The 27,258-nt window shown below is 44.1% G+C and overlaps 1 protein-coding gene across 4 annotated transcripts in view; it reads left to right on the top strand.

Moving 5' to 3' along the window:
• The window catches only part of LOC137657112 (mitochondrial ornithine transporter 1), an 85,834-nt gene extending 59,018 nt beyond the window's left edge, over nt 1-26,816 (top strand). For all 4 annotated transcript variants that reach the window (XM_068391492.1, XM_068391481.1, XM_068391477.1 and 1 more), the window contains 2 exons: nt 22,155-22,304; nt 24,114-26,816. In XM_068391492.1, the coding sequence (XP_068247593.1) occupies nt 22,155-22,304; nt 24,114-24,232 (269 nt within the window). In that variant the 3' untranslated portion in view covers nt 24,233-26,816. The remainder of the gene's footprint in view (nt 1-22,154; nt 22,305-24,113) is intronic.
• The last annotated feature ends 442 nt before the right edge of the window (nt 26,817-27,258 follow it).

Raw genomic sequence — 27,258 nt, 5'->3', positions numbered from 1 at the left:
GCCGATTTGGGAGCACAAGGAGGACATGGGGGGAGAGTCACCAGTATACCTCTTCAGCCCGGACTCAAGGACATTCATCTCGACCTGTCTTCAGACCCTCCCCCGTCACGTCGCCCTACAGCATGATGTTGGATACATCGCAACGTCCCTCGCCTTCGAGTAATACTACTCTGTGACGCAGGTGCTACAAGCTGGAGTCTGGAAGCGTCTAATGACCTTCGCAGCCCGCTTCCTGCAGGGCGTGACCCACAGGAGTCTCGATACGTTTTCTATCGCTCTGTGGTGGCTACACAACAGCTGGTCTAACCTCAGGCTCCTTTTTGGACAGGTAGCAGAAGGTTGAGGGCATTGTTATCAGGTTTTAGTCTGCATGAACGTAAGAAGTATGTCTGGCCCTTACTTCTTTCTTCATCATCCCCTCTATGGGGAAGCAGCATCCTGGTCTCTGCATAGCTGACCTCGAACCTCTGCAGGTAAACCATGCTTCCTTGTGTTCCGAGTATTGAGTCAATACTGTCGCGTCCCCCATACCCTGACGAGGTGGTATTGGGAACGTCCTAACCCAGAGTTCCTTCTGGAACTCCAGGTCAACTGCCTAGGACGGGTCACACTTCTTCCTTCACACACATGGTTCCTTGCGGAGCAAGGAACTTGTGAGGTGCAGGGACTCCTTTTCTCGAGTGCGACTCACTCGGATTCTGAGTCCCCGGGTAAAGCCAAAGCCAGTATGGCTGGGGACTTTCCACCCTTCCTAAGGGATAAGTCACCCTTTGTAAATAGCGTGGTTTGTATTTCGGTTACGGAACAAATGACAAATTCGAAGATAATTTGTATTTTTCCTAACCATACAAACCTTAGCTATTTACACATATTTGCCTGCCAGCCCTGTCCCCCAAGACAAGTCCTACCTCTAAGTGAAAGTGAGTATTCACCTGTGTGTGAGGGGGAGGAGGGGTAGCTAGCTACCACTCCCCTACCCCCCCGCTAACTAGCGCGGGGGTAATACACCCTCGTTAAATTCTAATGGCTCGTCATTTCAGCTACGCTAAAAGTAATACCCTTTGTAAATAGCTAAGGTTTGTATGGTTAGGAAAAATACAAATTATCTTCGAATTTGTCATATTAGGCCGTTTTCCTTACCAGTCGGAATTCATAGGTAGATCCACTGGCAACACGGATCGTTAGCAAGGTAGTTAATGACAGGTGATGACCACAGGAGAGTAACCCCCCTTACACTTTCCTGTCAAAGTGTCTTCACTCTTGTCTTCAGCTGCACCAAGTACAGTGTTACTGTTTCGTCTTATCTAAGGTTGTTTAATATTTTTCTCATACAGTACTTATTGGTTTGAATTGTTGATATTTGCTTCATGTTAATACTGTAATGGAACAAAATAGGAATGCAAGTGTAGGTTGGACACGGCATTGGTTTATGGCTAAATCGTTGATAGATCCAATCACTCTGCCCCTTGGGGCATGATTGTTCCGAATTATCCCTCTCCCGTTAAAGATATATGTTTATTCCGAATTATCCCTCTCCCGTTAAAGATATATGTTTATTCCGAATTATCCCTCTCCCGTTAAAGATATGTGTTTATTCCAAATTTTCCGCGTCCCGTTAAAGATGCGTTTAAGGAGCCGAAAGGCTAAGTCTCTCCGGCATCATTCTTGGCAAGGCTTATGTCATGCCAAAGCGACTGTTTGCGCTTCTTGCCTAGTTTGCCATTTGCTGAAGCTTTGGGGTATACTTTGTCCTGTAATTATCCTCCAATATCACTGAAAGACCTAGCATTGTTGCAGAGGTGAAAGGATGGTGGAGTGGATTGCACTCAAAAGACATTTGAGACTTATCTTCAGGCTATTACAGTCTACTCTTCCTGTTGGAGAAAGCAACTGAAGGCAGGAGAGGCACTTTTTATAGAAATTGGGTTCAGAATGTAATGGTATGTTCTTTACTGAGTTCCATCAAAGAAGGAGACTTCATTCTTTCAGTGGCTCTGAAGAGTCAGTACTCCTAAGTGCCTATTCATTAGTCGTATTGGAAATTGCTCCACTGTAATTGTAATTAAGAGTAATGATGTGTACAGTATGTAGGAAATACACCACTTCTTCCTTAACGGAGCTGTATACCAGTTCTAAGCCCTGTGTTCAGACTGTGTACTACTCTCTAGTGTTCACGCTGATGGCAGCTATGATTTCTCTTTTACCAGATATGTCTTATGATGTACAGAATCCAGACAAATGGTGGATCCTGGCCTTCTCAATGATGCAATTGGTTCAAGCTGAAAATATTCTACTTTTCTTTTGCCATTATCTTGGATTGGGGTAATTTTGTAGTTAATTATTGCATACAAGCAAAAGTTAAAGTACCTTGGCATGCTGATAGATAAAGCACCAGCGAGAGAATTTCCATCAGTTGATTGCATCAGTAAGGTTAGAGAGGTAGCAAGACCATTCTTCTCAAATGGTACATCCGGTTCAACGTTGGCAAGTCTTCTTGGCCACTCATCCTCATTGAAGAAGCTCAGTCACGGACATCTACACCGGAGATCCCTTCAGTTATGTTAGAGGAATTCTGGTTGGCCTCCATTCTCTTCTCTTCCAGCTAGAATGGAGGTTCAGGCTTATCTTTCTTGTTGAATGAATGAAGGAAACATCCTCTGGGGAGTCTCTCATGGCTCCCCACCCCCAGATATGCAACTGTTCTCATTATGTTAAAGGAGAGTTAGGGCTTTCACCTTGGCAACCTGCTTGTGTCAGGTGTGTAGTCAGCAAAAGAAAGGCTTCTGGATCAACATTTATGAGATACTGTACTAGCAGTCCAAGAATGTTTGAGGAAGCACTTAGTAGTGTTGATGAGCAACAACACGTCCTAAGCTTTACCGTAGTAGCTTACATCAACAAGCAAGGAGGCACAGTTTCCATATTTCTCTGTAAGCAGACAAGCAGATTCACATCTGTGTGGCAAATCACTCCATAGAGCTGTTAGCCAGATACATCTTGGGAAGTCTACACTTTTTCTCATTGAGTCTGGTTCACTAGCTGGCCATTCAAGACTTGATCTTGTCAGGTTTTAGAATAACCTGGTTGCTCCAAGATGGCCACAAACAGTGATATCCCGATCTGTTAGTATCTTTAGAACATATCGCAGATTTTTTTGTCGATCTTTGTCGATAAGTACCTCTCAGTCTGACTGTGGAAGGCTACTGCTCTCTCTGTAAGCCTTGGCAGATGGAAGCAGGAGTTTTTTCTCAACATCAATTTTGTATTGAATTATTAAGTAACAAATTGCAGAGAGTAGTTTTTGATGGGCACCATAGTGATCACAGGAATGTAACCTCTGGTATGCCTTGGGGTAGCTTTCATTGCCTATTACTTTTCATACTATATTGGCACAATATGGTGTTTGGTCTAGAAAACAAGTGAGATGTATATACATATGATGCTATTCTCTTTGTATCAATTCCATCTCCAGAATGTAGACCTATGGTTGCCGAATCCCTTACTAGAGATCTAGCTAAAGTTAGTACATGGTGCAAATTATGCAATATGGAATTAAACCCTAACAAAACTCAGAATATGATTTTAAGATGTTCAAGGACAGTGGCTTCTCAATATCTCAATCATTGTATTGGTAATGTCGGTTTTACTTTATGCAGCTAATTTAAAATTCTGTGGAATTTTAGATTCCAAATTGACTTTTAAAAAGCACATTCGGTCTGTTTTTTCAATTGCACAAAAATTATGCATATTGAGAAAGTCGTATACAATTTTTAGTGATCAGTATATTCTGAAGAAATATTAATTCTAAGTCATGCTTTCTCCATCAGAAGACACAATACTACACAGAATTCTAGAAGTTTTATTTCAGCTGTGACCAGAATGTGGAATGATATTCCTAATCTAGCGTTGAATCGGTGGAACTTCAGAATTTCAAACTTTTACCTATTGCTTTTTTGTTGAAAAGGCTTACATAAGTCTTGTTTTTATAGTTTATATATGACTGTTCTCTTTCAATGTTGTAACTGATCTTAAGATATTTTTTAATTTTTTAGTTATGTGTTAGGATAGGAAATGAAGTAAGCGATTGGTTTCCGGTGAGAGTGGGGCTGAGAGAGAGATGTGTGAGTGATGTCGCAGTGGTTGTTTAACTTGTATGTTGATGGAGTGGTGAGAGAGGTGAATGCTCGAGTGCTTGGACTAGCATTGAAACTGGTAGACGAGAATGACCATGAATGGGAGGTAAATCAGTTGTTGTTTGCGGATGATACTGTACTGGTTGCAGACGCGGAAGAGAAGCTTGGCCGATTAGTGACAGAATATGGAAGGGTGTGTGAGAAAAGGAAGTTGAGAGGTAATCTGGGTAAGAGTAAGATTATAAGATGTACGAGAAGGGAAGGTGGTGCGAGGTTGAATGTCATGTTGAATGGAGAGTTACTTGAGGAGGTCAGGTTAAGTACTTGGGGTCTGTTGTTGCACCAAATGGTGGAGTGGAAGCAGATGTACATCAGAGAGTGAATAAAGGATGCAAAGTGTTGGGGGCAGTTAAGGGAGTAGTAAAAAATAGAGGGTTGGGCATGAATGTAAAGAGAGTTCTGTTTGAGAAAGTGATTGTACCAACTGTGATGTATGGATCGGAGTTGTGGGGAATGAAAGTGACGGAGAGACAGAAATTGAATGTGTTTGAGATGAAGTATCTAAGGAGTATGGTTGGTGTATCTCGAGTAGTTAGGGTTAGGAACGAAGTGGTGAGGGAGAGAACGGGTGTAAGAAATGAGTTAGCAGCTAGAGTGGATATGAATGTGTTGAGGGGGTTTGGCCATGTTGAGAGAATGGAAAATGGCTGTCTGCTAAAGAAGGTGATGAATGCAAGAGTTGATGAGAGAAGTACAAGAGAAAGGCCAAGGTTTGGGTGGATGGATGGAGTGAAGAAGGCTCTGGGTGATAGGAGGATAGATGTGAGAGAGGCAAGAGAGCGTGCTAGAAGTAGGAATGAATGGCGAGCGATTGTGACGCAGTTCCGGTAGGCCCTGCTACTTCTTCTGGTGCCTTGGATAACCGCAGAGGTAGCAGCAGTAGGGGATTCAGTGTTATGAAGCTTCTTCTGTAGTGGATAACAGGAAGGGTTAGCTGTGGCACCCTAGCAGTACCAGCCGAACTCAGTTGAGTCCCTTTTCATGCTGGGAGGAATGTAGAGAGGAGAGGTCCTCTTTTCTGTTTCATTCGTTTGATGTCGGCTACCCCCCAAAATTGGAGGAAGTGCCTTGATATATGTATGCACTTATAACTTCATATGTAGCTTATTTGATTATTATTTCTCTCCTAGCAATAGTTTCTAGTTATGTCTGCAACCTCGCCATCCTTGTGATCTTGGGATGTGAGGTTTGGGGGAGCTTATTGGTCTGCCTGCTGAGTCATTGGCAGCCATTCCCTGGCCCTTCTTGGTCCTAGCCTGGAGAAATGACTTGGCACTGATCATATGTACTGTATATATGGTTAGTCTCTAGGATATTGTCCTCTCCCTTGCCTCTGCCATTTATGAGTGACCTCTCAACTGGGCAGTTATACCTTTGGCTTGTAGCAGTTTGCTTTTCCAGCGGGTGTTGTAGCTTGACTAGTACTTATGATAATAGTTGACCAGACCCCATATAAATACCAGCCGTGAAGCCCTCATCCCTCAGTTATTGTCTAGCCTGAAGATGAGCACGAGTACTTGACCGATTGATACACCTCACTTCTGAAACTTCATAACCTACCTATTGCCAAGATAAACTGATTACCAATCTAGAAACGTCTCTGGACATCAACCAAACTACAGAACTATTTTTTATATTGTTTATGCATACTGTGTTCTCCATGGTTACTTTATACTGTGTCCTTAATGTACTGTAGCTTACAGTAAAAAAGCGCATTAATGCTTGTTTTGTCTGTTTACTAATATTTTTTCAATATTAAACTTACCCGATAATCATGTAGCTGTCAACTCCGTTGCCCGACAGAATTCTACGGGAGGGATACGCCAGCTATCACTATACTAGAAGGGGGTGTACTCACCAGCGCCACCTGTGGCCAGGTACTACAGTACTTCTTGTTGACACCTCCTCAATTTTTCCTCTGTCGTGCTTCCGGCAAGACGTTCTGGGATACGCTTATGATCTTGGAGTATTTTCACGGCTTTTGGTGAAGTATTTCTCTCAGATTTCGGCTGTCGCTTTACTGGAAAACTTCTATATTAGCTTAGATAGCTATTATTTAGTTCTGATTAATGGTTAACGATCTTTTTGCTTGATTTGGAATCCCCACTTGGCTAACTCTTTGATTCAAGATGTCTGACATTTCACAAGCCCCACCCCATAGACGATGTAGGTCTTGTAATAGGCGTATTCCGAAGGCCTCGGTAGATCCTCACACCGCTTGTTCTGACTGTAGGGAAAGACCCTGTCAGTTGGAAGATCGATGTGAGGAATGCGCCGGACTTTCGGAACTTGATTTTGTCCGATTTCTTAAATATTCAACCAAGTTAGAGAGAGAGAGAGTTAGGAGGAGTTCTTCTCGCTCTTCACTTTTTTCCTCACCTCATGATCCCCTACCTTTTCCTCCCCCTGTAGTGGCTACCCCCGAACCTACTATTTGCCCTCAACCTGATATGTCTGTTGTTTTGCGTGCCATTCAGGCTTTAGGTGACAAAGTGGAATCGGTGGTTAGTGATCATAAGTCTCTTATGGCCGAAGTCAAGGAACTTAAGGTCAAGAGTGCAGTGGGTGGTAATAGTGCCAGTGCTGTGACAAGTGCTAGTGTCAGTGCAGTGCCAAGTGCTAGTGTCAGTGTCAGTGTGGTGCGTGAGGGTACTTCTGTGCGTGCCAGTCGTCCTCCCAGTCCGGGACCTCTTGCAAGCTCCCAAGCCCAGGGGAGAAGCAATGTCGAAGGGCAAAAGGGTTCGGCAGGCCTTGATCGGCGCACAGAAGTATCCTCGGTGGTTGCGGGCGTGTCTTCCAGAGACCGTCACTCCCACCCGCAGACGATTGAGCCCGTCTTTTACTCGTCTGCTGAAGAATTGTCAGGGAGAAAACGTTGGACTCAGGTCTCAAGACCTCTCAAACGCAAAGTCCAGACCTCAAGAGCTCTACAACCTGGCTGCAGTCATTGGATCAGCTCTGACTCGCCGCAGTCATCAGTTGACTGCACACCTCCTAAGAGGAGTAAGGTGCTGCCGCAACAGATCTCTTCTGTTAAGGCTTTGCCTCAGCAGACCTTAGTGTCTGCCGACCCCAAGTTGACTCTACTGCAGTCCATGCAGTCACAACTTGCGGTCTTAATGCGTGAGTGTCAGGCTGAGAAGGTTACACCTCCTCCTGCGATCGCTCCGCCTAACCGCAGTCCTGTCTGCCAGGCGTACGATGTTGAGGCTCCTCAGGATACCTTACCACGTACTGAGTTGCCAGTTTCCAGCGGTGTGCAGCTACCTCCGCCTTCTTTAAGGCAACCTCAGCAATGGGAACAGGAAGCTTATACCTTACTTCCTCCGCTTCCACTTGCGGTTCCACCAGTGAGGCAACACTCTCTTGAGGTACAACAACCTCTCCCATCCATGAGGCAGACACCTCAGCTCTCGCTGCAGCGACCTCAACCCTCCTCAAGGCGAGAGCCTCAACACCTTAGCCTTGCGCCTCAGGAACCTCAACTCGCGAGACAAGAACTGCGTTCTGCGCAGCCACTACCTCAACTCTCGCAGCTCACACCTCAGGAACCTCAACTCGTTCCTCAGGAACCTGCTACTGCGCATCCGCTAACCTTACAGCAAGCGCAACTCTTGAGTCAAGACACTCATGCCAGGAGTCAGCCTCCTCAACCCATGCGCCTACCTTCTGCTACTCCTTTTGACCAGCCTTTGCAGCCTGAACCTCAGGTTTTGCCTCAGCAACAGAGACTTGAGGATGAAACCACAAGCGTTTTTGCTCCCGCTCGTGCAGATTCTGCTGTTCAGCATACCTTACCTCTCACTTCGCTACACTCTGGTGATGAGGTTTCTGATGATGAGGCTGCACACCTGGATCCCTCATCAGACGTGGAAGAATCCAAGTCTTCTCCTCCTCCTATTGACTTTCGTAAGGTCCTGGCTCTTTTCAGAGAGGTATACCCAGACCATTTTGTCTCTGCTACCCCCCGCTCTCCGCCATCTGAGTTTTCGCTGGGCATGCAGCCAGCCAAGTCAACTTATACTAAGCTCTTCTTTGCAAGGTCCTCTAAGAGAGCTCTAAGAATTTTAGGGGAGTGGTTGCAGTCTAAGCAGCAACTAGGAAAGACTTCCTTTATGTTCCCTCCGACTAAGCTCACTTCTAAAGCGGGCGTTTGGTATGCCACAGGAGAAGAACCAGGCTTGGGAGTACCTGCCTCTGCCCAGGCTGACTTCTCAAGTTTGGTAGACTCTCCTCGTAGAACAGCAATGAGGCGCTCTAAGGTTTGCTGGACCTTCTCCGATCTAGATCACTTCCTAAAGGGTGTATTTCGAGCCTTTGAGATGTTCAATTTCCTAGACTGGTGCCTGGGGGCCCTTAGCAAGAAGACCTCCCCTGCGGACAAGGACTCAGCCATGCTCTTAATGTCCTGCATGGATAAAGCTATTAGGGATGGATCTGGCGAGCTTGCTTCAATGTTTGTGTCAGGAGTGCTTAAGAAAAGGGAGCAGCTTTGTACCTTCCTTTCTTCCAGCATCACACCTTGTCAAAGGTCTCAACTCCTTTTCGCTCCGCTCTCTAAGTTCTTGTTTCCCGAAGAGCTTGTTAAGGACTTGTCTGCGGCCCTGATTCAAAAGGACACCCATGATCTTGTGGCCTCTTCAGCTCGTAAGACTAAGGTTGCTCCCTCAGTCCCCAGGACTTATCGCACCCCAGTGGCTGATACTCCTGCTACGAGGTTTATTCCGCCCTTTCGTGGTAGAGCCCCCAGCCGAGGAAGCTCCCGTCCAGACTCTTCCAGGAGCAAGTCTAGGAAAGGTTCCAAGACTTCAAAAGGCAAACACTGACTCTCCTCCTCTCCAGACAGCAGTAGGAGCCAGACTCAAGATCTTCTGGCAAGCCTGGGAAAAGAGAGGTGCAGACGCCCAGTCTGTCAGTTGGCTGAGGGAGGGTTACAGGATACCATTCTGCCGCAAACCCCCTCTGACCACTTCTCCCATCAACCTCTCTCCCAACTACAAGGAAAAGGACAAGAGGCTAGCGTTGCACCAGGAGGTGTCGCTCCTGTTACAGAAGAAGGCAGTGGTTATAGTCCGGGACCATCAATCCCCGGGCTTCTACAACCGTCTCTTTCTGGTGGCCAAGAAGACAGGAGGTTGGAGACCGGTGCTGGACGTCAGCGCGCTCAATGCTTATGTCACCAAGCAGACGTTCACTATGGAGACGACGAAGTCGGTCCTAGCAGCGGTCAGGCAGGAGGACTGGATGGTCTCGTTGGATCTGAAAGATGCTTACTTTCACGTTCCTATTCATCCAGACTCCCAACCTTTCCTGAGATTCGTTTTTGGAAAGGTTGTCTACCAATTCCAAGCCCTGTGTTTTGGCCTAAGCACAGCTCCTATGGTGTTTACGCATCTGATGAGGAATATTGCAAAATTCCTCCACTTATCGGACATCAGAGCCTCCCTTTATTTAGACGACTGGCTGTTGAGAGCCTCCACGAGTCGTCGCTGTCTGGAGAGTCTCAACTGGACTTTGGACTTGATCAAAGAACTGGGTCTGTTAGTCAATTTAGAAAAGTCCCAGCTCATTCCCTCCCAATCCATTGTGTACCTGGGAATGGAGATTCGGAGTCAGGATTTTCGGGCTTTTCCATCGGCCCCAAGGATAAGCCAAGCCCTAGATTGCATCCTGAGCATGCTGAAGAGGAGCAGTTGCTCGGTGAGACAGTGGATGAGTCTCACAGGGACCCTTTCATCGTTGGCCCTGTTCGTCGAGCTAGGGAGACTCCACCTCCGCCCTCTCCAATTCCATCTAGCAGCTCATTGGGACAAGGGTTTGACGCTCGAAGCAGTCTCTATCCCGGTCACCAAAGAGATGAAGACCACTCTCTTGTGGTGGAAGACCAATCTCCTTCTCAGGGAGGGCCTATCGTTGGCGATTCAGACCCCCAATCTTCATCTCTTCTCGGATGCATCGGACTCGGGCTGGGGCGCGACCTTGAACGGACAGGAGTGCTCGGGAACGTGGAACGAGGAACAGGAAACGCTCCACATCAACTGCAAGGAGCTACTAGCAGTTCATTTAGCCCTATTGAACTTCAAGTCCCTCCTGCTAGGCAAGGTGGTGGAGGTGAACTCCGACAACACCACAGCCTTGGCTTACATCTCCAAGCAAGGAGGGACCCATTCGAGGAGCCTATACGAGATAGCAAGGGACCTCCTCATTTGGTCAAGAAGTCTAAACCTCACCCTAGTTACGAGGTTCATTCAGGGCAACATGAACGTCTCAGCAGATCGCCTAAGCAGAAGGGATCAGGTCATCCCCACGGAATGGACCCTCCACAAGAGCGTGTGCAACAGACTTTGGACCTTGTGGGGTCAGCCGACAATAGATCTGTTTGCCACCTCCATGACCAAGAGACTTCCTTTGTACTGTTCCCCAGTTCCAGACCCAGCAGCAGTTCATGTGGATGCTTTTCTGCTGAATTGGTCCCATCTCGACCTTTACGCATTCCCACCGTTCAAGATCATAAACAAAGTCCTTCAGAAGTTCATCTCGCACGAAGGGACACGGCTGACGCTGGTTGCTCCCCTTTGGCCTGCAAGAGAATGGTTCACAGAGGTACTACAATGGCTGGTCGACGTCCCCAGGACTCTCCCTCTAAGAGTGGACCTTCTACGTCAACCTCACGTAGACAGGTTGCACCCAAACCTCCACGCTCTTCGGCTGACTGCCTTCAGACTGTCGAAAGATTCGCTAGAGCTAGAGGCTTTTCGAAGGAGGCAGCCAGTGCGATTGCCAGAGCAAGGAGGGTATCCACTCGTAGAGTCTACCAATCCAAGTGGGAAGTCTTCCGGAGCTGGTGTAGAGCCAATGCAGTTTCCTCTACCAATACCTCTGTAACCCAAATAGCTGACTTCCTATTACATCTAAGGAATGAGAGATCCCTTTCAGCTCCTACGATTAAAGGGTACAGGAGTATGTTGGCTTCAGTTCTCCGCCACAGAGGTTTGGACCTTTCTTCCAACAAGGACCTTCAAGACATCCTTAAGTCTTTTGAGACTTCTAAAGAACGTCGTCTACCCACTCCAGGCTGGAATCTAGACGTAGTCTTAAGGTTCCTTATGTCGCCTAGGTTCGAACCTCTCCAGTCAGCTTCCTTCAAGGACCTTACCCTCAAGACTCTTTTTCTCGTCTGCCTTGCAACAGCTAAAAGAGTCAGTGAGGTTCATGCCTTCAGCAAGAACATTGGGTTCACATCCGAATCTGCAACATGTTCTTTACAGCTCGGATTCTTAGCTAAGAATGAACTTCCTTCACGTCCTTGGCCTAGATCGTTTGAAATTCCTAGCCTCTCCAACATGGTAGGTAACAAGCTAGAAAGAGTTCTTTGCCCTGTCAGAGCTCTGAAATTTTATCTTAATAGGTCAAAACCTATTCGAGGACAGTCAGAAGCCTTATGGTGTGCAATCAAGAAACCTTCGAGGCCCATGTCCAAAAACGGGGTTTCGTATTATATAAGGCTTCTGATTAGAGAAGCCCATTCTCACTTGAAGGAGGAAGACCTTGCTTTGCTGAAGGTAAGGACCCACGAAGTGAGAGCCGTAGCTACTTCGATGGCCTTTAATAAAAACCGTTCTCTGCAGAGCATAATGGATGCAACTTATTGGAGGAGCAAGTCAGTGTTTGCATCATTTTATCTTAAAGATGTCCAGTCTCTTTACGAGAACTGCTACACCCTGGGACCATTCGTAGCAGCGAGTGCAGTAGTAGGTGAGGGCTCAGCCACTACATTCCCTTAATCCCATAACCTTTTTTAACCTTTCTCTTGAATGCTTTTATTGTTGTTTTTATGGTTGTTACGGTAGGCTAAGAAGCCTTCCGCATCCTTTTGATTTGGCGGGTGGTCAATTCATTCTTGAGAAGCGCCTGGGTTAGAGGTTGTGTAGAGGTCCTTTAGTAGGGGTTGCAGCCCTATATACTTTAGCACCTTAGAGTTGATTCAGCCTCCTAAGAGGAACGCTGCGCTCAGTAAGGAAGACGAACTTAATAAAGGCAGAGTAACGGTTCAAGTCGACTTCCTTACCAGGTACTTATTATTTCATTGTTATTTTGAGATAACTGATTATATGAAATACGGGATACTTAGCTATCCTTTAGTCTTGTACACTGGTTTTCACCCACCCCCCTGGGTGTGAATCAGCTACATGATTATCGGGTAAGTTTAATATTGAAAAATGTTATTTTTATTAGTAAAATAAATTTTTGAATATACTTACCCGATAATCATGATTTAATTGACCCTCCCTTCCTCCCCATAGAGAACCAGTGGACCGAGGAAAAATTGAGGAGGTGTCAACAAGAAGTACTGTAGTACCTGGCCACAGGTGGCGCTGGTGAGTACACCCCCTTCTAGTATAGTGATAGCTGGCGTATCCCTCCCGTAGAATTCTGTCGGGCAACGGAGTTGACAGCTACATGATTATCGGGTAAGTATATTCAAAAATTTATTTTACTAATAAAAATAACATTTTTGAGAAAAGGAATTGTATTAACTCATGATTTTTCTGGGCTCAATCCCTGTGCCGCGCAGTGAAATGCTCCTTAAGCACCATTTCAAAGGAATATAACTGCTAATATTACCAGAGAAAAAATGTAAAGGAATGCTAGGTTGAACTAGCTCGCTCACCTAATGGTGTCGGTATAGACTGGGGCGAAATACCAGAGGTCTCGTACCATTTAGATTTCTCCTCTTCGAAATCCCCCAATAGTGAGGTGCCGTTCAACCTCCCCTGCCTCGCAGACCAGTACTACTAACTCAACCCACGCTTGCCCATCACTCCTTTCAAGCATCTGTTTGATATAAGTCCAAGTTTTTTATTTCGTGTGTTTCATTGGATTTATCATCAACTTTCTCTCGATGGCCGATTCCCAAGATACCCCATCGAAGTTAAGTACCTTATCCATGAGTTTTTAACGAGATTGGGCAGTGTCATCTTTGTTTTTATTATTTAGAAGTGTTTATATATGAGCGGCGTCCCCGTTCTTTCTTTCGCCTCTGCCCTTTGTCTCGTTAGTTCGTCCGTCTTTTATATTCGTTCGATCCTTTAGGAGTTTTTTCCTTATATTCATTTAGTACACCAACTTTATGCTTTCATATAGCAATATTCATTTAGTACACCGACTTTATGCTTTCATATAGCATTTATTTTATGTTATCCTATGATATCGGTGTTAGCGTTTCATCAGGAGTAGGTTATGTTGGTATGCCTGCATTCGTGCATGTTGGTGGATAGCGTCAACATTGAGATTGTTTCGCTAGTTCTAGGAGCTTTAATTTCGACCATCTCACTTATTATTAGTAAAACCTTTTGTTTTATTACGCTCCACCTAGTTTTACGTTTGGTTCGAGTGGGACTCTCGCGTATTTTGTTGTTTTTACTGTTCGATCTACCGCTTCAGTAACTAGGTTGGTACCCCTGCTTTCCATCTGCTGATGGCGTCATGCTTCCTCCCCTACCACTCGCCCGAGTCCCTCTCTCGCCATATTTTTTCTGCATGCCTAACCTTACTTACGTGATTTCGCTTTTAATTCATTAATTATTTTTATGTATTTGTGCATTGATATTATATTTATTGCTTACTCCGTTATGATCATATTTTTGGGATTTTCATGTCATGATTAGGGGATCTCCAGTTGGTAGCCCTGTCTACCACTGCGCACTGGCGATTTCCCTGTACCATTACACCCCCCCCCCCAACAAGTTGGGGAGGTTATTCCATCCCCCCCCCCCTTCAGTGTACACCCTTCCTCTCACTCGATGGTTGTTGGTTATGATTTACGGGTCAAGTATGCTTGTACCTCAGTCTTCCATCAACGTTCCGACATATTGAGGACTGAGTATACCAACGGGGTATGACTTAGTCTCATTCATTCATACCGGGCGGTTTCGTCTCCCCCCTCCCGTCGCCATCGGTCGGGGAGGGGGAAGGCCGGGACCACCGGGGACTATCACACGTGATTAGTCGGTATATCTGCACCTTGGTGTAACCTTGCTTTTAATTACGGTTGTTAGAATGAGCACTTATATTAGGAGTGTCCTCCCCTACGGTACCTCATGCTATTATCGTCCGTATAGGACTTATTATATCCCATATCATTATTTTATATTCTACATGAATCATTACCTTTGTCCCGGTACCTCAGGTAAGGTAGGGGGGGGTTCCACTGGCTCCCCCCGCGCTCTCCCGTTGTACCCTCCCGTCATCAGACATCGGAGCCGCCGAGCTCTTAACTACATGATCGGTTGACACTGACACGGTTTTGATTAATATTCTCCCTCCGGGAGCCCTATTCATTACAGACATTAGTTTTTGATCATAATTGGCGTTTTCTATTTATGTACTTTAAGGATGTATCTTGGGTACTTTAAGTTTACTTTAAGTTACTTTAAGTTTACTTTAAGTTTACTTACCAACCCTGTTCCCCGGCCACGGGGGCCCCGGAACTAGTTATGATTATATATTAATCACTGTTTTTTGCATCCTTTTTCATACCCGGCTCTGCCGGATTGCTATTGGAATAGTCTCAGTTCTCTGCATGTTTAGTCTAAGGCTATACATTTATTTTATTAACTGGCAGGTCCCGGACCCTCCGGGACCCCTTATAGAGAAACTAGTAGATGCTCATGGACTATTCCTTTTACAGGTGGTCCGTTGCCGGATGACAGCCTGCGCGGCCATCCTTCACCAGCCTTGCGGCCATGCTGTCTGTCGGTCCCACGCGGACTGTGGGATCCAGATGGACGATATTGTGGTATGGCACCCTGACAACTGCCTTATCTGTTATGACCTTATCTCCACCCTCGCTTCAGATTCGGTGAGCCTCTTTCAGTCAATTTTGTATTTACTTCCCTTCACTGGGCGACATCAATATGATAGATAATCATTGACTTCTGTTATGAATCTTCGGGTTCATTTATCATTTTGTCCTCGGGTTTGCTAACCTTATCCCCGTTCTTTCAGAGTTCCCAGGCGGTTAAAACTTCAGCAAGAGCCACTTTGAAATTGTGGGTAGGCGGCTTCGCCCGTAACGTAAAGGCCAGGAAGCCCTACGTCCTCTCAGAAGATTATTGTAGACTTATCTACCCGAACGCAAAATCTTCGGCAGCAGTGCCTAGGCAAGTGGCGGCTCCTATAATTGCTGACATTGCGGAAATCGTAGAACTCAATCTCGTCCAGGATACAGACATCCCTGACGACCCGGACCCCATTGAAGACAATGTTACGGCTCTGACCTTAGACATAGAGCCCATGGTTTTTGACGAACCTGACACAGGTAAGGTTGTAAGTGAGGCAGGTGGGTCTGGCGCTAAGACCTCTCTTCTTAGCCCCTCTTTTTCTCCAACTTCTAATAATTTTTCCTTTCTTGGTTTTGAAGGGAACCACGAATCCTCCCCAAGATCGCTCTCGGTTCCTGCCAAGGTCAAATCTCAGAAAAGACCTTTAGTGAGGACTCGTCAGAATCCTACACTACCTGGATCATCGAAGCCCAAGAAGGCTCCCCTCCCCGGAGCTCCTAGTGACTCGACTAGCACTGCCCCTATGTCTCAGGACCCGGGAGTGCAGTCATCCCCCTTAATTACCACAACCAACCTCGACCCGGAGGCCCTCACGAATATGTTGTCGAGGGTCGTTACAGAGCAGATTAGTTCTATACTTTCTGCCGTTACCAGAAGACTAGATACCCTGGAAAGTGGACTGCCTCAACAACAGCAGTTCCTCATCCCGGACGCCTCAAAACTTCCACCCTTCACGAAGAACAACCCGTGGAAAATGGCGCTCCACTGTCCTTTTACGGACGGAATGTTGACCATCGAGGGTTTTGGGACCAGGCCCATTGAAGATTTTGAGTTCTTCCCTCCCGGTCTTCAATTTCCTTTCCCCGGCTTCGCCCGGCTTACGGAAGAGGCTCTTGTCCGACTAGATAAGGTCCCTAAAGAGACCGTTATCTTTCCGAAGGAACAGGCTCAGTCTGTTTGGGTTCGAACCTTAAATGAGTGGGGTTGTACAAACACCATGCTGACCCCCCACAAGAGTACTTACACCATGTTTCTTGTGGACGAACAGACCCCCACTCCTTGCGTCACCAAAATGGTTGAATTAGCCCTTCAGGCAGTGACCGAAGATAAGCCTTTGCCACAACTCCGGGAGACAGATCCTACATCTCTGCTGTTCCCATCAGATAATGAATGTTGGCTTAACATTCAATCGACATTCACTTCTGGTAAGCTATCCGCGGACTGTGCATCGACGCAATTCAGTGAACGCCTCCCAAGACTACCTGAAACCTTAATCCGACTCGAGTTCGAGTCCCGGTCTAGGTTTAGCCGGAGCCTCAACATCTCGACTATGGCGGAGATGTTTTCTCTTACTTATGACGAGGAACACTCTTTTAAAGTTATGACTAAAGCCACCCTGCAATCTTTGTTAGCAGACTGCTACGACTTCTTGGTGACCAAAAGACGTTGCCGTAAGCATGTCTTATCTGAAGCCACTATCTGCCATGAGCCAAATAAGCTCATTAAAGCCTCTGCTTGGGGTCCGGACCTTTTCCCGGAGGACATGGTCAACTCGGTATTGAGCGAAGCTGCCAGAGTGAACCAGAGCCTCAAAGTCCGTTGGGGTCTCACTCCCAAACGGAAGTTCGAACAATCGAGCATTCACTCCCGGGGCAGAAAAAGGCTACGCCCTTATAGCTCTACCCAATTCCGCCAACCTATTCAAGTAGTCCAGTCGGCCCCGTTCTCTCAAGGCATCCAACCCTCCACCTCCAAGTCTCAGCCCCAAGTGAAGTATGTCCTCGTCCCTGAAAACCAAGTGGCTTCGAACTCGTTTACCTCTCCTGTTTATAACCCGGTCTATGAGTCCCGGTTTTCCTCCCAAGGATACCAACGAGGCAGGGGCCCCGGTGCGAGGGGTTCTTTTCAGAACAGAAGCAAAGGGAGATATTTCTCCCGTGGAAAAGGGTCACGTGGTGGCCGAGGCGGTAAAACCTCCAACTACTGACGGTCTTCAGGTAGGAGGGAGACTTTATGTGTTCCGGAGTCGCTGGAAATTCAGTCCTTGGGCCTTCAGCATAATCTCCAAGGGCCTGGGGTGGAGTTGGATAGAAGGGCCTCCTCCACCGAACAGATTCCATCAACCCTCGACACCGGACCTACTTTTGTTTACCCAAGATCTTCTTCGCAAGAACGCGATCAAGGAAACGAAATATCTGAAGTTTCAAGGTCGCTTATTCAGCGTTCCGAAGAAAGACTCCGACAGCCGAAGGGTCATCCTCGATCTGTCTCGACTAAACTTGTCCATTCAATGCGACAGGTTTCACATGCTTACCGTCTCGCAGGTGCGAACCTTGCTTCCCCGTGGGGCCGTCACCACCTCCATCGATCTTACCGATGCTTACTATCACGTTCCAATAGCGAGACACTTCCCCCCATTCCTAGGATTCAGACTGGACGACAAGGCTTACACGTTCAAAGTGATGCCTTTCGGGCTCAACATCGCGCCCAGAATCTTCACGAAACTGGCGGAATCGGTCATTCAGGAACTCCGATCCCACGGAATCCAAGTCGTCGCATACCTGGACGATTGGCTAATCTGGTCAGACAACGTCGAGGATTGTCTCAAGGCAACAAACAAGGTGATCCAATATCTTCAGTTTCTGGGATTCCAGATAAACTTCGGAAAGTCTCGTCTGACACCAAAGACCAAATTTCAGTGGCTGGGATTACGGTGGGACCTACGTTCTCACACTCTATGTCTCCCCAGGTCCAAGAGGATAGAGATTGCGAAAAATACCAAACGCTTTCTCGGGGAAAAGGTAACTTCCAGAAGGAACCAGGAGAGGATTCTAGGGTCCCTACAATTCGCTTCAGTGACAGACCTCCTTCTGAAAGCGAAATTGAAAGACATCAACCGAGTTTGGCGCTCCAGAGCGAACACCAAACGTCGGGACAAGAAGACACGCCTTCCTCCCATTCTTCGGAAGAGGCTTCTCCCATGGACAACCGCCAAGAGCCTATCAAAATCGGTTCCGTTGCAGTACCCCCCTCCAAGGATAGTCATCCACACGGATGCCTCCCTATCAGGTTGGGGAGGCTACTCCCAACACAGGAAAGTTCAGGGCCTTTGGTCTACAATGTTCCAGCAATTTCACATAAACGTCCTGGAGGCCATGGCTGTCTTACTAACCTTGAAACGTCTTTCCCCGGCCAAGAAACAACATCTGAGGATAGTCCTCGACAACGAAGTCATAGTCCGTTGTCTAAACAGAGGGGGCTCCAAGTCAGGTCCCATCAATCACGTGATGGTGGCAATCTTCTCCCTGGCGGCCTCAAACCAATGGCACCTATCCGCCGTTCATCTGGCTGGAGTTCGGAACGTTGTGGCAGACGCACTCTCCAGGACGGTACCGTTGGAGTCAGAATGGTCACTAGATCGCAAATCCTTTCAATGGATCCTCTTCCAAGTGCCGGATCTCCAGGTAGACCTCTTCGCGACGGAATCCAACCACAAGCTGAAATGTTATGTGGCCCCCAACCTGGACCCTCGGGCTTACGCCACGGATGCCATGTCTCTCGACTGGAACGCCTGGGAAAGGATTTACCTTTTCCCACCGGTGAACCTACTGATGAAAGTGCTGGACAAACTTCGAACCTTCAAAGGTCAAGTAGCCCTGGTGGCCCCCAATTGGCCCAAGAGCAATTGGTTTCCTCTTTTACTGGAGCTGAATCTCCACCCTCACCAGATTCCCAACCCGACTTTGACCCAGATAGTACAAACGTGCACTGTGTTCGCTTCCTCAAACATTCAGACCACCCTAACTTTATGGACTTCATGAAGTTTGCGGCACACAAAGGGGCTAACATAGACCCCCAGAATACTTTATTTTTAGAATCTGACAAGAGAGACTCCACTCTTCGTCAATATGACTCAGCGGTCAAAAAACTAGCTAAGTTTTTGAAAGATTCTAGTACTGACTTTATGACACTAAACCTAACGGTAACCTTTTTCAGAACCTTGTTTGAGTCGGGCTTAGCAGCCAACACTATTACTACCATCAAGTCTGCCTTGAAGAAGATTTTTCTAATCGGCTTTAATATAGATCTAACAGATTCATTGCTAGCTTCGATCCCAAGAGCCTGTGCCAGACTGAGACCATCTTCTCGTCCTAGCCCGATTTCCTGGTTTCTCAACGATGTTCTTAAACTAGCGTCAGAAACCGTCAACGATTCATGTGAGTATATCCCTCTACTCAGGAAAACTCTCTTTCTCGTGAGTTTGGCATCTGGCGCCAGGATTTCGGAATTAGCTGCCTTATCAAGGGATCCAGGCCACATAGAGTTCCTTCCGTCAGGAGAGGTCCTCCTCTCCCCAGACAAGGTCTTCTTGGCCAAAAATGAAGACCCTCAGAATAGATGGTCCTCCTGGAAAATCATCCCTCTCCTTCAGGATCCTTCCCTATGCCCGGTTACCACTCTAAAGTCCTTTCTATCAAGGACTTCCTATAAGACCTCGGGACCCTTGTTCATCAGGGAGCGGGGAGGGACTATAACTTTGAAAGGGATCAGACAACAGATCTTGTATTTTATTAAACAGGCCAATCCAGAGTCTTTTCCTCACGTCCACGACATTCGGGCGGTAGCGACCTCAATAAATTTTTTCCATCATATGAACTTTACAGATATCTCTAAATATACCGGATGGAAATCCCCCTCAGTGTTCAAGCGGCACTATCTTAAACAATTAGAGGCCCTTCAACTCGCTACCGTAGCTGCAGGGAGCGTGGTATCCCCCGGACAAATTCCTTCTAACTAATCCCTGAATCCTATATCTTCCACCTTCTTCCTCTTACCTGCCTCACTTACAGTTCCTACCTGAGTTCGGTTTGTTGTATCACACCCATGGGTGTTCCTAGTTCGTAACATTGCCATTTTATTATCATTGTTCAATTTATTCTTCCATACGAACTGTATTTCTTTAGTGTTCAAGTGTATGTAATTTGTTCCAGTGTTTGACCTTAATTGGTTTTGTTTTAAGTTAATGTTCTTTTGTCTTCCCTTCCTGGGATATTATACCTTATCATGCTGATGTTATTAAAGACGTCCGACTTCTACGTTAACTTTTGATTAAACCACTGTTTGTTATGTTGATTTTTATTCGTTCCCGTATAGTTAATAAAGTTTGGGTTCGTTTTCTCTGGTACTATTTCACTGCGCGGCACAGGGATTGAGCCCAGAAAAGGGATTTTGACGAAGGAAAAATCTATTTCTGGGCGAGAGACCTGTGCCGCCCAGTGAACCCACCCTATTTGCTCCCCCCCTGTGCAGACCCCAAACTTAAGGGTGCTGTAAGGAGTGATGGGCAAGCGTGGGTTGAGTTAGTAGTACTGGTCTGCGAGGCAGGGGAGGTTGAACGGCACCTCACTATTGGGGGATTTCGAAGAGGAGAAATCTAAATGGTACGAGACCTCTGGTATTTCGCCCCAGTCTATACCGACACCATTAGGTGAGCGAGCTAGTTCAACCTAGCATTCCTTTACATTTTTTCTCTGGTAATATTAGCAGTTATATTCCTTTGAAATGGTGCTTAAGGAGCATTTCACTGGGCGGCACAGGTCTCTCGCCCAGAAATAGATTTTTCCTTCGTCAAAATCCCTTTTTTAAATCCTCTCCTGAATGAGGAGAATAGTACAGCTACTGGCAGAATGCAGTGTTTTAGAAAAGAGAAAAAATTAGGACCATGGAGAAGGTCTTATATAAAATCAGCACCAATGAGGGAACAATAATTTTCAATAAAACCTGCCTTAAAGAGCATCTCCTACCTAAGTAATAATAGCACTACCACCAACCCATCCTAATTGTGACATCTGGGAATATCCTGAGATTCCCTTACTGATGACATAAAGGTTTGATCTCTTGGCAAGCTGTGGTTTTTTCCTGTCACAATGTAGCACATTTACGTGGTATGGAGTGATAGATAGACCATGGGTATCTCCTATCTTCAAGGATGGTGCAACTGGTTTTCCTGGAACCTCTGCATTCTAGTTTACAGCAGTATTCATTCCATTGGTAGTTCCTTCCCCGTCAGCAGTGTCCTTTGAAAATTTAAAAAAAACAGAGGTATTCTTCTTCAAAAATGGTGGCATATATAAACCTTAGTACTCTTGGGTTTTTTGTACAACAGCATTGGGCAGAGTATTTCGTTTAGCATGGTACAGCCATACGGAACAGTAATCATGTCCCAGTCCCAGCACCTGTGAATTTTCTCAGACGTGGTGTGGCCTAAATGGTGCTGATTCTTTTCTTTTCATGTAGTTGAGCTATCAGTTGAATCTAAATTTATACATGATGTACTGGTTCACTGTGAGTGCTGCTGTCAACAACTTTGGTCCAACTTTGCATTTCATTCCTGTACTATTCTGTATGTTTCCTATTTTCCTTCCTTCACTGAGATATTTTCCTTGTTGGAGCCCCTAGGCTTAAAGCATCCTGCTTTTTCAACTAGAGTTGTATCTTGGCTAATGATATTAATGATATAATGAAAAATTCTCACCTCAACCACTCCTCTGTCATGAGGTGAAGGTCAAAAGTGAAGTCTTTGACAGGAGGATGGGAGGAGCTACTTACCTACACTTACGGCCTGCCCTAACTACCTTATTGACAATTTCACCAGCTATGTCATCTCCGGTGAAGAAACATTCCCTATTTAAAAAGTCTTGTTTTTTTATTGTAGGAAAAATACAATTTTTTTCAGCATTAATTCTTACTGTTGTGTATAAATGATAAATTCTTAATAATAAATTGGCATGATTTTCTTGATACCATTAATGGAAATTAGAATATTATGCACAGGTATGTTAAAATTTTTCCTTAACGTGTGCCTTTTGGAACGATAACTAGAATATTTATTTTGCAGGGCCTCTAAGGACTATGTTGGCTGGTGGATTTGCTGGTGTAACTCTCTGGGTTGCCATTTTTCCTGCAGATGTTGTTAAGTCTCGTATTCAGGTAGCAGGATCTACTGAACCCATGCTCAAAGTATTTAAGAATATAATAAGGCAAGAAGGTATGCTATACTCAAATGACTGCTTTTTACTAATCACACTTGTGTAGTTACAGGATTACTTTAGTGAGTTGTTTAGTATTGAATTAGCAATAGGTAATGATCAATGTTTTCTAAAGTAGTTTTAATTAGTACCACAGAAAGGGTTTCTAACCAATCCAGCTTGTCGAAAATTTATGTAAGATTTTGCTGATATACAGTAGCTAGAGAGTAGAGAGGAGGTCAATTTATGTACACTTTGGGAAATTATCCTGACTCCGTTTTACTTACAATTATATACATTCATTTTCATAATCTTTTTTACCTTAGATATTAATTTTAAAGATATATAATCTTATTGATATTTTTTTCCTACACGAATGCAAACTGTCGTCCTTTAATAGGAATATAACTAGCGAAGGTTGGCAGAGCCGTTAAAATTTAATTAGGTACTGTAGTTAACTACCGGCAGGTGGCGGGGAAGCCATGCTCTCCTATCAGTCATCACGTGTGTAACAGGTACATTTTAACAACTTTTTGTGCAAACCTGTTGTTCCTGTTGTAGAGTGCATAGCTGTCATCATGTCATCACCTGTATGTGGCTTTATGACAATCACGACAACGTGAAAGTAAGGAAGTTTGTCTTCCTTGGACATCATTGGTGCTCCGTCAGTGGGAGAATGTTTGCCAGTTGCCTGCTGTGTCTTCCCGACTCCTGCTTCGCCAGTGAAGGCACCGAAGGACATAACACCTGCTGTTGTTATCTATTGCCTTGATGAGTCCCCTGAGATCTCTTCCACAGTGAGAGCTTCGTCATTAGTTTCCATAACTCCTAAGGAAGCGACCAAGAAGTGTATGCTTTCCTCCTCCTCTTCTAATTCATCCTTCTCACCTGCCTCGTCTCTGTTAGATTCATTAAATGCATTTAATTTTAGAAGACTGAGAAGAAGTCTTAGGCAATGGAATCTTCCTCTATGGCCAGCCTCGAGGCAGCTTCCTGGATCAACTCAGGATTTATCAAATCTTGGAACTTTGATGAAGTACAGTGTCTCCCACTTCTCCAGCTAAGTGGGACAAGAGGAAGTTTTGCCTTTTAGTAATGTATTGGTGCCAGAGGCTCTAACCCTCTTTTCTCAGAGGGATGTAGAGGTGATGGTAAAGAAGTAGAGGTAGGCTAGCCATGAATCCATGATCCATTGTTCAGTCAACTTTAAGGATCCAGACCTTAAAAAATCCGCAACGAGACTTCTGGTCTGTGTTACTAATTTAAGATCGGCTTTAAGAAATTCCGATTGCCTCCAAAGCCGGGTCATGAACTTCAGCTGCTTTCTTCTGAAAGAAAGATGTGGACAACGCTCCACCCTTTTGCACCCACCCTTGCTAGTTCAGGTAGGATCGTAGTGGCAGGAAGGGAGGAAAGGGATGCACAACTGGTAGTCTCCTCCTCCAGCTGCCACAAAGGGGGTGATGTATGTCATGCCTCTGGACAATGTAGCACCCACAGGGTAGCAGAGCAGTGAGTGGTGGAAGTCCTTTGGAATGGACACCATCTGCTCTTATTGCTACCCTTGTGCACGCCCTGTTTACATTCCAGGGTTCCTTCTCAATCGCTGAAAGCTCTCGACTTAATGGCAGAGGTAAAGCAAGGAAGAAGATGGTGTTCATAAGGCTTAGGTTTGTCTAGCTAGGAAGTATACAAATTACTTGGAATTTTTTTTTATTTTGTTATATATCTGTTGTTATTTATGTGATGAGATAAAAAAAACTGTTGAATTATTGGAAATTATATTAGAAAATGAATACCGCTATTTAATTTTCTATTTCTTTTCACAGGTGTTCTTGCTTTGTACAACGGCTTAGGTCCTACAGTTATACGCACTTTCCCAGCCACTGCTGCATTGTTTTTGGCTTTTGAAGCTACAAAGAAATTCTTGCACAACTTAATGGATTAAATTTGAATTTGGTGCTTGACAATGTATAGTGGAACCTTAAAGGTCAAACACATGTGAATTCTTATCAAGTCTGTGTTCAAACAATGTTTTTGAAACTTTTTATCCTGGAAATCAAGGGATAACTGGATATTGAATGGGCAGTTGCAACTTTCTAGAACCTTTACAGCTGGGATGTGTCACCACTGGCATATAACCTGCCAAGATAAAGGTTTTGTACGAAACTGCACTCAGGTTTCTTTTAGCTCTCCCCCAGTACAGTACACACCTCAGAAATATTGTTATTATCTTTTTTAATTCAATTCATCTTTCTTTTTTATCATAATTTATACATAAAACTCAAAAAGGTTAGTGGTAATGATAAACCTAAAAGAAAAGTTGAAAACCACTGTAGAAATTAGAAAATAAGAAGATTAAGTTTCAAAGTGAAAATGGTGTATTCTTGTTTCTGGTGCAGCAAGGTAGCCTTCCATTTAAGCCATCAATTCTCTTTACTACAGGTAAAATTAAGTTAAATTTTCAAATTATTTCATCCATAGATCATCTGTCTTTTTTATATGATTTGTTGCATGTAAGTAGGCTACAGTACAGTAAACTGTGTAAAATTAGATTACTTTGCAATATGTGAATTTTGGTCATGGATTAATCCTACAGTATTTCCAGGAATTCTTATCAGGAAAAGTAATTTAATGTTCAAACATCTGTGTTTGAGTAGGCTTCTGGAACTAATCTGGATCATTGGTTACTTTCCTATCGGAGGAAATTGAAATATTAGATCGTTTACCGCGGAGTTTTGTGTTTTTGCTACGAATGAAGGAAAATTATACTTTTCTCGAACCCTCAGAATGGCTGATGAGACACATGTTGCTCACTTGTTTTATCGAAGCCAGGGCAAGAAAATGACTTTTAAGGGACATGTCCCTATCTGAAACTTGTTTTAGTACAGTAGTTCATAAGGTTTTAAGGATCAATGAAGTTCAATATCTGGAATAATACTATATTCCTCAGTATCTAGTCTTCCACCTCTTTCAAAAAGATAGGCTTTAGGCTGCTGTTCCTACAAATGGTTATGACTTAATGTAAGATACCAAGCCAGTTACAACTTTTATCTTTTTAGTTTTGTTGGAATTAAGACGCCCAAAGTTAGTCAAATGATGCCAGTTTAGGATAAGGAAGATTACATTTAAGGGAAATATATTGCTTTAATCACTATGTGCGTGTTATATTGTACAGTGTTCATAGGGTAAATGTGTAAACAAGCTTAAAAGTTTTTTATATGTGAACATTCATTTTAGTCACCAAAGGATTATATACAGTACTGTATACTGTATGATATTTTTGTTTGAGGCTTGTATATAATTTAATTGTACAAGAAATTAGTTCTAAAATAATGCATTTTTATGAGATGCTGTCAAATATATGGTTTTTTATCTTATCGAAGGTTATAGATTTTTAAAGTGTAGTACATTGAACTCAAGGATATACTGTAGTTAGGGAAGTTGAAACATGGAAATTTAGTGCAATATTAAAGAAATTGATTATGCATTAGTTAATTAAAATAAACTCTGCTCTTCTATGTATTTAACAATTTTGATTACTGGAGGCATATCATGTTTGTTTAAATTGACTGTCTCAGCTATATATTTCCAAGAGAAAGCTTTAATTTTTTGCTTTTATAATAATGAATTATTTTGTTTTCATGACATTAGCTGATAAAGGTAAAGGAATTCTATATTACTACAATAACAGAAGATTCTATTTAGAAGAATTTTCTTGAGGCAGTAAACAATAATCTAATGATATAATTTGTTATTTTTATACTCGCCAGATATTCATATGGCTTTTACTTGAAGCTGTGTTGACATCAGCCCAAAAATAAAAAAAAATTTCCTTTCTCTTTTATGGATACCTCTCCGTTCCTTTATGAATTTAAGTTTTCCTCTCTACAACATCTGTAAATGTTTGCCTTGACATGTTTTTAATATATAATTTTCATTCATCATGTCATATGTATGTCAAAATGATCCTTTGCAAGTCTAAAATGACTGAAAGGTACATTAGATAACCTACCATGTAAATTACTAACCATGACTAATCCATATGAGTGATATGAGATTTGGGACATAAGACTTTGTGCTGGGACTAGTGTAACTAGATTGCCAAATATTCTTTGAATAAGATACCACCAATCTTAACTATAAGATAACCTTTAAATTTAATAAATAGTCATTTCTCTCTTGCATACATACTAAGTTACTTTTTTTTTGAAAATACAATGTAAGATGAAATATTTGAACAGAATTTATTGTGGTAATTTGGTATACCTAGGCTAAATTGTTACAACTTTAGTTATTTCGTAGAATGATTCATAATCTCTTTGCTGAATTATTCATTCCTAAATAAATCCAAATCAAGATCAAGACATTTTTGATCTAAGAGCTCTGCAAATGAAATATATAAATTACTCTTTAATTCTCCTGTGTTCAAAGAATTTTTTATACTAACTAAAATCTGTCCACATATTTGCCTCATTATGCTGTTCTCAAAAACAAGCAGCATTTTATTCTATTCTTTTGTTAGCCTCCAGTTTTCAATATTAATCTTACCCGATAATCATGTAGCTGTCAACTCTGTTGCCCGACAGAAATCTACGGTCGGGATACGCCAGCGATCGCTATACAGGTGGGGGTGAACACCACAGCGCCATCTGTGGTCAGGTACTCCAGTACTTCTTGTCAACACCACCTCAATTTTTCCTCTGTCGTGCCTCCGGCTAGACCTACATGGATACGCTGTTGATTCTGGAGTTATTGCTCACGATTTGGTGATGTATTTGCTCTAGAGTTTAGCTTTCGCTATTCAGGAAGTTTTATCATTAGCTTAGCTAGCTTTTGGAATTAATTTGAGTATTTTCACGACTTTGGTGAAGTATTTCTCTTTGATTTCGGCTGTCGCTTTACTGGAAACTTCTATATTAGCTTAGTTAGCTTTTGGAATTAATTTGATTAATTATGGTGACGAGAGAGTAT

Source organism: Palaemon carinicauda, chromosome 1, assembly GCF_036898095.1.
Source record: "Palaemon carinicauda isolate YSFRI2023 chromosome 1, ASM3689809v2, whole genome shotgun sequence".
Lineage (NCBI taxonomy): Eukaryota > Metazoa > Arthropoda > Malacostraca > Decapoda > Palaemonidae > Palaemon > Palaemon carinicauda.
Note: the sequence above shows the minus strand (reverse complement) of the source record. Positions and strands in the feature narration are given on the sequence as shown.